We start from the raw sequence: 12,049 nt of genomic DNA, 5'->3' as shown, positions 1-12,049 counted from the left end.
GTAGTGATCATGTAGGGAACACGGGCTGGATGATGTCGTCTGAACCAGAAAGACGTAAACTTTAGTCCAATTTCGAAATAATAATAAGAATCATTTGCTGTATGAGGAGGATTTTTCCCCCATTGAAAGTATATTAGTTAAGGTATGCTGGGAAGACCTTGCCTCTATGCTCAGAAAACGGAAAACATGATATGTCAGCAAGTATACCTCATACATAATACATATATTCAAATGTCTTTCCTGATGCAGCTGTTGATTTAAGGAATAAACAGTGATATCAACACCACAGTAAGGTCAGTCCCATGTGATGGTGTGATGATGTCATCACTGCAGTAATACCAGTTCTTTATGGAATGATAACATCACTGCAATGACATCAGTCTCTTATGGTACGATATCATCACTGCAGTGAGGCCAGTTCCTTAAAATATGATGTCGTTACTGCAGTGACACGTCCTGATGGTATGGTGCTGCCATTGCAGTGACACTGTACATTGCAGAAAATGCCACTGCATTTAAACGAGTCTTTACACTGTGATATCGTCACCGCAGGACACCGATCCTAATAGTAATATGTCATCATTGCAGTGACTCTATTCCTTATACAAGAATGCTGTCACTGCAGTGAAACTATTCCATAAACCATCCTGTCGCTACAACAGTGATGCCGATCCTACTATGACGTCGCCACAGCAGTGAAACCAGTCTGTCATCATTATGCAAATGCTTTTATATGTCCCGCCGCTGATGATGCCACCTGCGTGACCTGACCCCAAGATGTGACCTTAGATAACCTTCTTACCTGCTAAGGCAAGACCGGGGTCACATTCATGGTGTTTAGGCACAACCCCGTTACTCGGGGGGGGGGGGGGGGATGATGAGGCCATTATTACAGGGAAATAAAGATATGAAGAGCAGTTTCCAGTGGCGTGTGTGTGTGTGCCAGTTTCTCTAAGCATAATTTTTGGAATGAGTTTAGGTATATCGAAGTGAAATGTGTGTGTGAGAGAGAGAGAGAGAGAGAGAGAGAGAGAGAGAGAGAGAGAGAGAGAGAGAGAGAGAGAGAGAGAGAGAGAGAGAGAGAGAGAGAGAGAGAGAGAGAGAGAGAGAGAGAGAGAGAGAGAGAGATTCATATTACGTACATCATATATATATAAAGATATAAACTTCTATTTATTTGCCAGAACATGTCATCACACTCTTTAAGACGGTCTGAAGCACTGAAAATGAATTTACAAATCTATGAACAAAAATATAACACATATATGTATGTCTATATATAGGAGGAAGGGATGAGTGAAAGCGAATACATTTGCATCAAATATAAGTATTCAAAGACTTTCTGAAGGCCAGGAAAAGAGGAATAGTTGAACTGCAAGCAGGGAGGAAGAGCATCCTTGCCTCCCAGTGAATTCTTGACTAGACTGTGTCTCTAGAAACGAAGGATGTAAACATCTGGGCCAGACAGGACTGCTCTGACGTGTGCCTCGGATCCAGATGTTCCTGGGTCTTCTCCGTGCAGCATCTTCCCTCACATCCTCACTGAACTTCAACCTGTCGGCTTGTTGACATCATACCCACGTGGGGGAGTCACTGATGTGAACCCTTTGAAAGCCACATCAGCAACACACGTACATAATTTGAATAGAAAATATTGTTAGCTGCCGTTTCTTTGCTGAGATCTTTCATGTATTGTGACGGAGGTGAGGAGGGATAATGACATAAGATCACCACACAAGCAAGATCCTCCACATGTGATCCTGCAGGAGGTGTGAGCAGCGTCATCTTGCATCACTGTGGCTATCACTCAACCTCGACACCTCACCACGGGTGACGTCAACGTCAGGCGACGGTGCCTGAAGGAGGTCTGACGCCTGACGTGCAGGAGGAAAGATCCTTCCTCTTCTTCTTTTAGCTAGTGTCGTTAAACACGATCTATCGTTCAACATGTTCTGTCGTCACACGATCTATCGTTCAACATGTTCTGTCGTCACACGATCTATCGTTCAACATGTTCTGTAGTTCAACACGATCTATTGTTCAACATGTTCTGTCGTTCAACGCGGTCTATCTTATCAATGATTCTCGTGATCTTTCCTGAGGTGTGAAGGGTTACAAGCGACGTTGGTGAGACGTTTTTCTTGCAGAATGTTTCACATTTTAAAAACGATTTTATGTTTTAGTTTACCTGACGATCAGTCAACACCAGCGAGAACACACGCTGTAATTTGTCTTGTTCTTCTTCACAGAAACCATTAATTAAACGCCAAATAAGAGAGAGAGAGAGAGAGAGAGAGAGAGAGAGAGAGAGAGAGAGAGAGAGAGAGAGAGAGAGAGAGAGAGAGAGAGAGAGAGAGAGAGAGAGAGAGAGAGAGAGAGAGAGAGAGAGAGAGAGAGAGAGAGAGAGAGAGAGAGTAAAGCTTCCTCCCTCACCGCCAGGAAAAAACATATTCTCTGGCAGGTAAACGTGTGGACAGAGAACAACAGATACATCAAGTGGCCATGCAACCAACCTGTAAATATTCACTCCATCGGCAAAAGATTCGTATGATGCAAAAGGATCAATCTACAGTAAAAATTACATGTGATATTTTCATCTCCGTCTTCATACAAAGTAGTCAAATGAATGTTATAAATAAACGACCAGAAAATAATAAAGGCGTTCATCGCCTCACCAGGAGTCTTCATGTATTATGACCTCGCCTGCAGGAGGGCATTGCTCACCTACAGTGGATACATCAATAACACTCAGTATTCTGCTACTGCTTACACATACACACACACACACACACACACACACACACACACACACACACACACACACACACACACACACACACACACACACACACGCACACACACACACAGGTTAGGAGAACAGTAAAGGAGACATATTGTCTTGCTGGCAAATATTAGAACTACATTCAAGTTCAAGGATAAGGAAATATCTAGCTAACTGCTCGAATCTTATGTTTAGACCAAACTAGAATATGATTCTCAAGTCTGGTCACCACACTTACGGAAGCACAAAGAACTAATGGAGAAGGTGCAAAAGAGGGCAACAAATATGGCACCAGAAATAAAAGAGCTTATTACAAAGAGAGGCATTTGGGCTATAACTTTGTCCATCATGGAAGATAGAAGAGTAAGGGTTGATCTGATCATAACCTTTCAAGCTTTTGAACGATGCTGATGATGTCAATGATCCCTGTAGGACAGAGAGATGGAGTGGGTTCAGGTCAGGAGAGCCACGCGGGTGAGTGAGACCTCCCGTCGATACGGAAGATCTGCTCCGAAGATAGATGGCTGAGGCGCCTTCACCCTCCAGGCATTTTGGAAACAGATTTTGTGATGTGGTTTCCAGGACAAAGACGGGAACAAGTACAAGTTAATGCAGTGTCATTGATTTGTAGTGTTTTCAAATTTGAGTGTAGGAAACGAATTAGATTTAGAGAGAGAGATGAAGGAGAATTGCTCCTTTACTCTTGAAACTGATTAAGTGCGTCCTTTCCCTCCTACTGTAAGCAGCACTGCCTTATAATGCAGGAACCCCAGAAGAGATCCTGAGGTTGTATAATAAAGTGTCATGTATACTTATGAACCGAAGAAGAGCTCAACCATGCAAACATTTCTGTGGAATTCCCTGGCCGCTTTATATGCCCTGGTTTGATTCACTGATAGCATATCACCCCTATATACCACAACGCTCCAAATCGCTCTGTCACACACAAAAACCTCACACCCTCCTGCATGTTCAGTCAGACCTTGAGGACTCAAAGCATCTTTCACTCCATCCCACCTCATCCTTATCGGTTTCCCCTTTCTCCTTGTCCCTTCTATTTCTGACATGTATACCCGCTTAGTCAACCTCTCTTGACTCATCTTCTCCATATGTCCAAACCATATTAGCATATTCTCCTCTCTCTTATCTTATCGTATTTCATTCGATTATCCCTTCGCACCACAGTTATCGTCCTCTAGCATTTCTTTTCTAACACATCTGCCCCCAACCCCCTACTTACTATAACATCGAACATACCCATCTTTGCACCTCCCATACACACATTGACCTCTCTCCACATACTCCTCAACGCGCCTAAGACTTTATATTTCTCACCCATCCAATGGCTTACTTGAGCTCCCACGGTTCCGTCCGCAGCCATGTCCATTCCTAGATATCTAAAACACTACACTTCCAGGATTTCTCCATTCAACCTTATACTCTAACCGACCTATTTCTCTCCCCTAATAAACTTAACTACTTTGCTTTACACTAACTCTCAACTTTTTCCTTTTTAGGAATATGACTGAGAGGAAAGATATGTATCATCTACACTCAGCAGTTTTTTCCACAGGATGATAACGATGATCTGGTTGAACATATTTTCTGCGGCCGTCCACCCACAGATCTGTGAGTTTCAAGGTGTCGTTGGAGAGGACGGCTTCCCGTACACCAAGACCCGCTGAGCAGCCTCTATCGTAACTTGGTGTGGTCTGCTCTTCTCCACGAACCTGTCGGCCTCATCTGCTCCTCTTCAGTGATCATGACGCCCCACCCGTTCACAACAGCTCTGGAGTATCCGGCGAGACCCCAGCGACCTCCGGCAGGAGGGGATGGGTCGACGAGCACAAAGGTGAGGCAAAAATGGCTTAAGGCCATGATAACTCGGCCTCGGCCTGGGTATATAAGCTCGACTGCGACAATCGGAGAACATCATCGTCACCTCACCTCGACTCCACCAACATGCAGCTCGTGAGTAGCAGGTGCTAGAGCCACTAGCAGCAGTTCTGCCGATATAGCTGTGTCTAGTGACTGACTCGGGTTATTCCCATGAGTCTCTATAACGTTTTGCAGATACTGAAGAGCTCAGGGAAGCTTTGTGTTTCCTCTCTCGTCTTATTCATCGTTTTTGTCGCCCAAGATATAAAGAATGAGTGAATGATTGAATCTCAAAGGTTCACGAATCTTTTAAAACACATGTAATCTCAAGGGGCAATGTCTCTCAAGCTAATGTGAATGTGAGGAACTTTGGGTCTCTGCATTCTATCACACAATGTGAAGTATATACATAGTCTTTTGAAGTGAATTTGATTCTTCTACATACATCAGCAGCCAAGCACATACAGCTGTTCATTTTCTGAGTGATTTTCCTTCTGTCACAGGTGGTCCTCGCCTGCCTGGCCGCCGTCGCCGTCGCCGCCCCACAGAATTTTGCCCGCTACTATAACAGGCCAGATTACCGACACATCGCCATCCTGAGGGACGAACGTGAGGATCGTGGCGATGGCAACTTCCGCTACGAGTTCGAGACTGAGAACGGCATCCACGTGAACGCCGTCGGCACCCCGGGCTCCAAGGGCCAGAGCAACATCCAGGGCTTCTTCAGGTAGGTCAGACCTCTCCAAGAGAAATGAGTATACTTGGTATTGCGGTAAGTCTTCTATTTCATTTCATCAGGGAAATCAGGATTGTCACCATCTCTGACCTCGGTTATAGGTCATGGTAGTCAGCTGTGAAAGGTTCCAAATTTAAGATGCACCTCTGGTCTTGTGATGATATATATATATATATATATATATATATATATATATATATATATATATATATATATATATATATATATATATATCCCTGGGGATAGGGGATTAAGAATACTTCCCACGTATTCCCTGCGTGTCGTAGAAGGCGACTAAAAGGGGAGGGAGCGGGGGGCTGGAAATCCCCCCCTCTCGTTTTTTTTTTTTTTAATTTTCCAAAAGAAGGAACAGAGGGGGCCAGGTGAGGATATTCCGAAAAAGGCCCAGTCCTCTGTTCTTAACGCTACCTCGCTAATGCGGGAAATGGCGAATAGTTTGAAAAAAAAAAAAAAAAAAAAAAAAATATATATATATATATATATATATATATATATATATATATATATATATATATATATATATATATATATATATATATATATATATATATATATATATTCCAATTGTCTACGTCAAACTTAATGTGTTTGCGGTATAATCTGCTCGGTGTCCTTTGTTTCTTCCGTGCATTCAGATAACTCACGCTCCTGGATGACATGTGTAGTGAAACGCTTACAATGAGTCATGCCATACGCTCAGGTCATGCTCAGCTGGGACGGTTGTCTGATCATTTAAGGTCTTAACAAGCAATTGGGTCATTGTTAAACAATAAGCGAGTTTGTTATGCATCCACAGCTTCAAGTACGTTTACTATCACAGCTGCAACACTATTACGGACCATCAAAAGTTACAAGCGATGACACTCACTTCTCCTTTTCTCTGCATGTTCCTGAGAATCAAAAACATTGGACGATTGTGTAATAATGGCTGGTTCATGCAAAGCAGAATGTTCCACGATCACGTTCCCTGCTGGGTTCTTGTCCTCTCTGACCCCATCGCTCCATCTCTGCTCCTACCAGCTGTGTGAATTCACGATAAACTCAAAATATATATCTTTAAGCCCGAGATAATGCCCAAGTTTCCCTTTAACCATATCACGCTTTTTTATTATTCATTTTGTATCTTGCTCCGTCTCCTCCATCAGGTTCCCATTGGACAATGGACCCATCGCTGAGGTCTCCTACGTCGCCGACGAGTACGGCTACCGTCCCCAGTCCCCGCTGATCCCCACGCCCCATCCACTCCCCGCCCACGCCATCGAGCAGATCCGCGTCGCTGAGGAGCAACGTCGTCGGGGCATTATCTTCAAATAATGTGATGCCCAACCAATCCTTCCATGGCAAATGACGGCGTCATCTTAAGCGACGACTCAGCAGTTTTTATACATATTACCACATGTTCGTAGATGGCTTATTTAATCACACACACACACACAAACACACACCACACAAATCAACTCATCAAAATAGATTAGTATTCAAAATGCTCACTAATATTCACATATTCTGAAGTCGAGTAGAGAGATTAATTTTGCAATGACATTTAATGGTGTATAAATCAATAAAACCATTGATGTTCTTCAGTAGTGTTATTAAAACTCCCATAGAAAAGGAAACCAAATATTGAGAGACATACTGGCAGTAATGATGATAGTTCTAACAGTGGGCGGGAGTTATAGTACTTCCCTCAGAACCACCAACCTACCAACGACCTCACAAGATCCGACGCCTGGATACAAGATAACGAAAATCTTTACTTCGTCTCATTATCACTCACAACTCCAGGATCACTTGTATAGGGTCCCGGCTACCTCGAGGCTGCACTCCACTCAGGAGCTGGGAGCCAGGTCATCGACAACACTGTGCATCCTATAGTCTATTAACGAAGGTTCAGAATGTAGTGGACTCCTTACTGCCGGTGTACTAACTTGCAGGTGGAATGTGCAGAACTACGTGTTTTGAAAAAGAATTCATCATTAGGAATAATTAGTTTAGAAACAGGGAAATATATGAGTGGGTCACAGTGCTCAATGGAGAGCGGGTGTAATCATCTTATGCACTGAGTGATAGACGTGCTGAAGAGAGATTCTTGGGTGTAAATGTGCTGAAAAGGACATCTGGTGGGATGTCTGATCATCTCTTGGAGGAAGCGAAGGTGAGAACTTTTAGAGGCTTTATGAAATGAGGAAATGATATCGGTAGAAAGAGAGTGGTGGAAGTGAATGAACTCGGAAAGGAATCTTGTGTCAAGAAATGTCAGGAAAGATTGAGTACTGAATGGTAAAATGTGAGACTAAACAAAGATAGGAGAGAAGGTGAGGACTGGGAGCTACTGAGGGAAACAGTGCTGACCTGAGCATTAGAAGTTTGTGGCTTGCTGAGGTTGGGGAGCGTGTGTATGTGTTGTGTCGTCTGGTTTTGTTCTCTCTTCATATTTCAAGCAACTGGTGTACGTTAACATCATCATGGTCCACGAAGATTGTAAACCTAGCTAATGTATCTCCCGTGATTTTCCCGTCCTCCGGTGTTATCTTCCCATCCTTCAGTATTATCTTCCCGTCCTCCGGTGTTATCTTCCCGTCCTCCGGTGTTATCTTCCCATCCTTCAGTATTATCTTCCCGTCCTCCGGTGTTATCTTCCCGTCCTCGGGTGTTATCTTCCCGTCCTCGGGTGTTAACATCTTCCCGTCCTCCGGTGTTATCTTCCCGTCCTCCGGTGTTATCTTCCCGTCCTCCGGTGTTATCTTCCCGTCCTGCAGTGCGGCAGTGGGAGGATTTACCTTCTCTCTCTACATGACCATCTTCGTTGCACTCGGCTGTACCTCTTCACACCACACAGTAGCTCCCACTCCCTTCCGAATTCAAACTTTTTCATCAGTATTATGTGAGGGGCTTTTTCATCAGTATTATGTGAGGGGCTCGCTCACACGCCTTGTGGCATCCCACCGTCCAATCTCCTCCCCGATGTTTGTGTGTAAATGATATTTGTAATTACAATTTTTGTGTTGAGGGAAAAGTTTTACACTCGTGTTGTCCAGTCTGTTAACCATGAATGTACGCTATATCTTAACCTTATATACCTACGCACACACACACACACACACACACACACACACACACACATATATATATATATATATATATATATATATATATATATATATATATATATATATATATATAAGTACCCCAGCTTACGCCAAGTGCCGTTTAACGATCAGCCCTAAAAAAAAGAGGAGGATGAACAGCTGAGGCGGCTGTGAGACCAGACGGCTGCCCTGTTTGTGGATTCTAACTTGGGTCTCTTAGGAGTGTGTCTCTTAGGGAATTTTGCACTCGTGGAGTCATCGCAATCTGCTATAATGCAACTTCTTATATTCTTCTATATGCTATCTGCATTTCCTATTTTCTCATTCAGTTTATTCAGTTCTCCCTCTACCCTTACACCATAAAAGTGCGCCTTTGCATCCCCTCTGACAAGTTTCTTCGTTCATATCATGGTAAGTATGGCCTGTTGCTGTTCTATCCCACATATTTCGAGAAATTGTTCAGTATGTACATAACCAACATGATTTAGAAAAGTAGAGTATATGATCATGTCACTCCTCACTCATCTCTCTTAATTCCGGTACCATCTTTGCTGCCCTCCTCTAGACCTCTTCTGCTAGGTCTTTGTGCTTCTTTGGAGCGAGAAGGTCACTGGCAAGATAACTTCTCACTCGCATATCAGGTATCATTGTGACCGTACCAGGAAGGCGGGGGGGGGGAGCCCTCTGTGAGGAGTACTCTGCTAGCATGAGAGAGAGAGAGAGAGAGAGAGAGAGAGAGAGAGAGAGAGAGAGAGAGAGAGAGAGAGAGAGAGAGAGAGAGAGAGAGAGAGAGAGAGAGAGAGAGAGAGAGAGAGAGAGAGAGATGGTGGAATACACAGGGATGCGAAGGACTTCAAACAGCAACAGACCACTGGGTCCTTTCGAGGCTGTGTTTGATCGTGGAAAATGTCAGAAACTCAGAGATAAGTATGGTAAGAGTAGAAAGGCATACACATAACAGAAAAAAGAAAATCCTTCAAGTTTTTCCTTTGACTAAGATAATTCTAGGAATGATATACTAAAATAACTGGAGCAAAAAGTTAAAAATGTAGAGAAAGCATTTATAACGTAAACAAAGCAGCAGTAAAAAGGTAGATATTAATATATTTTACACAAGTACAAATGTGTAAGTTAATATGAGTCTAGTAATCACCTATGAAATCCCGAATAGTAAGGATGGGGCTGTTGCGTGGCGGTCCGCACCAGCTCGTAAGGGTGCACTGCAGCTGTGATGAACTGCAACAAGGGAACGAGAGATCTCATGTGGCAAGAGGTAACAGAGGCAAGAGTGGTAGAAAAGCTTCATCCTGACCTGTTGGATGAGGTCCAGATGATGGTTGGAAATATTGGGAGGGTCTCTGTGTTGAGCGCCCCTTTCTGGCAGCGTCAATCGTTTGGAGGAGGACGCGTACTTGAGTCTGGGAGGAAGGAATGTTGTGGAATCAGGTGCAGGGGTTCCAAGTGTCACGAGTCGGTGAAAAATGTAGAGACGATGGCTAGAATACTTGATAACGGTGTTGACGTGTCTCACTGTCTAGAGTAGTACCTACAAGTCTGGTGGACTGAACAACCTATCGGAGGATACGCACTCTCGTCCTGGGTCAGACCGACGTGCATTACCAACGTCATGTTTTAAGTTGATGGCGACGAGGTTGGCGGTGGTCCAGTTAAGGAGGCTGTTAGGGCATTCTGAGGGCACTGTGGCATGGAGAGCAGTTAGCAACTGATATCAGTGGCAGAATCACTGACATACTTCCATCAAACGTTTTCGTCCACCAAGACCATCGCTCAGGACGAGAAAGCATCTCTGTGCTCTAAAGGACAACTGGAAGTTAAACGATGGAAAGTCCCACTGAAGCGGGCAGCCTGACGATGCTCACTGAGAAGGTATGCAAGGCATGGAAGGCACTTCCTTGCAACCTAAGGTGGACGGCTTTGTTGATGATTATGTTGTGACGAAATCGAAAACCGTGGTAAAGCCAAGGTAGGCAAGAGCCGCTGAGAGCTTGCGTTACTCTATGCTGCGGTAGATAATGTCATAGAAGCAACGAGGTAGTGGGAGGGAGAGGAGAAAGTCTTCATACCTAGCGAACTGCTGGTATGTCTGGGTATACTTTATAAAGCACAAGACTTTCACAAGATGATAGGCTGAAGGTCAGGCAATGGCTCGTAACTCACTGAGAGATTATGGATTTGTTGATGACGGGATTGGGGAAAAGTATGTGGAGTCGTCCAACCTCCAGCGGTGCGTTGTGTCTGTTGGAGAGCAACTTTTGCTGATGGATCAGCGTGGTCTGGCTAGCTCGGGGCAGAGGTCTTCGTAGAGGGTCACTGAATGTCGGTCAGTTGGTGTGGTGGAGCGTTACCCGTGTGAGTGTCCGACCATCCGGCGGCAGCTGCAGATTTATAGTGATGATGTTGGAAGGTTGACTGGGGAGGAGGTGGTGTCAGGGTGGGTGAGTCTATCACACATGATCGTGGTGGTGTCAGGGTGGGTGAGTCTATCACACATGATCGTGGTGGTGTCAGGGTGGGTGAGTCTATCACACATGATCGTGGTGGTGTCAGGGTGGGTGAGTCTATCACACATGATCGTGGTGGTGTCAGGGTGGGTGAGTCTATCACACATGATCGTGGAATGATGATAGATTTACATGTGTGTATGAGTGTACATGTGTGTATGTGTGTACATGTGTGTATGAGTGAGGTGCATCCTGTGTATGTGCGTGTGTGTGTATGTGCGTGTGTGTGTATGTGTGTTTAAAAGCCTCTCTCTCTGAGCTGGAATTATGATTTTCTACAAAAGTGAAAATATTTCGTGTTAATGTCAGTACCTGTAATGATTCAAGTATTAGTAAACATTTCCCTAAATCTCTCGACGTACGGGGAAAAAGGACCCCTTTTGGAAACAGTTTTTCTGGCCAGTGTTTTCTACGTTTCAAACTTCCTGCCACACATGAGAGGGAAGTTTTTTCTAATATTTCTGTTACTGAATATCTTCCGTGTTTCCCAGCACTACGTCGTCAGTCTCTCTTATTACCAGTTTTATGACGTTTTACCACAAAATTTGATGACGAAGGTAAAAGTCAACATTCATAACCAATTCATAAGAATCACGGATACTTGTGTGTGTGTGTGTGTGTGTGTGTGTGTGTGTGTGTGTGTGTGTGTGTAAGGATCATCTGGTCTTCAGGTGAACTTGTGTCTACGGGATTTCAAAACATTAGCTGGAAGATTTTTCTTTATGCTAAAGGCAGCACGAACAATATTGATCGTCTCTCTCTCTCTCTCTCTCTCTCTCTCTCTCTCTCTCTCTCTCTCTCTCTCTCTCTCAGTTCACTGAAGAAAACCCAGAAGAATTACTGAAAGACAAGAAAAAAGAGATTATAATTCACATTTATTGATGTGTTTACAGACTGAGATTCTCTTTTGTAGGAAGTGAATATATGTATAAAATATTAACCTGGTGACAAATGTCCATACCGCAGGAAGCGATGACCCAGCCATAACCTCCTGAAGGTGGGTGTCGATGGTTAACAGATC

The 12,049-nt window shown here is 44.0% G+C and overlaps 1 protein-coding gene across 2 annotated transcripts in view; it reads left to right on the top strand.

The window, feature by feature from the left end:
- The first annotated feature begins 4,694 nt into the window (after positions 1-4,694).
- The window catches only part of LOC139766891 (cuticle protein AM1199-like), a 24,033-nt gene continuing 16,678 nt past the window's right edge, over positions 4,695-12,049 (top strand). Inside the window, exons 1-3 of one of the 2 annotated variants that reach the window (XM_071695902.1) lie at positions 4,695-4,753; positions 5,164-5,387; positions 6,563-6,971. In XM_071695902.1, the coding sequence (XP_071552003.1) occupies positions 4,745-4,753; positions 5,164-5,387; positions 6,563-6,731 (402 nt within the window). In that variant the 5' untranslated portion in view covers positions 4,695-4,744 and the 3' untranslated portion in view covers positions 6,732-6,971. Of the gene's footprint in view, positions 4,754-5,163; positions 5,388-6,562; positions 6,972-12,049 lie in introns of those variants that run through there. The other variant, XM_071695904.1, reaches the window with a different exon arrangement.

This window comes from Panulirus ornatus, chromosome 58 (genome assembly GCF_036320965.1).
Source record: "Panulirus ornatus isolate Po-2019 chromosome 58, ASM3632096v1, whole genome shotgun sequence".
Taxonomy (NCBI): domain Eukaryota; kingdom Metazoa; phylum Arthropoda; class Malacostraca; order Decapoda; family Palinuridae; genus Panulirus; species Panulirus ornatus.
The sequence above is the reverse complement of the archived record's forward strand: the minus strand, read 5'-3'. Positions and strand labels throughout refer to the sequence as shown.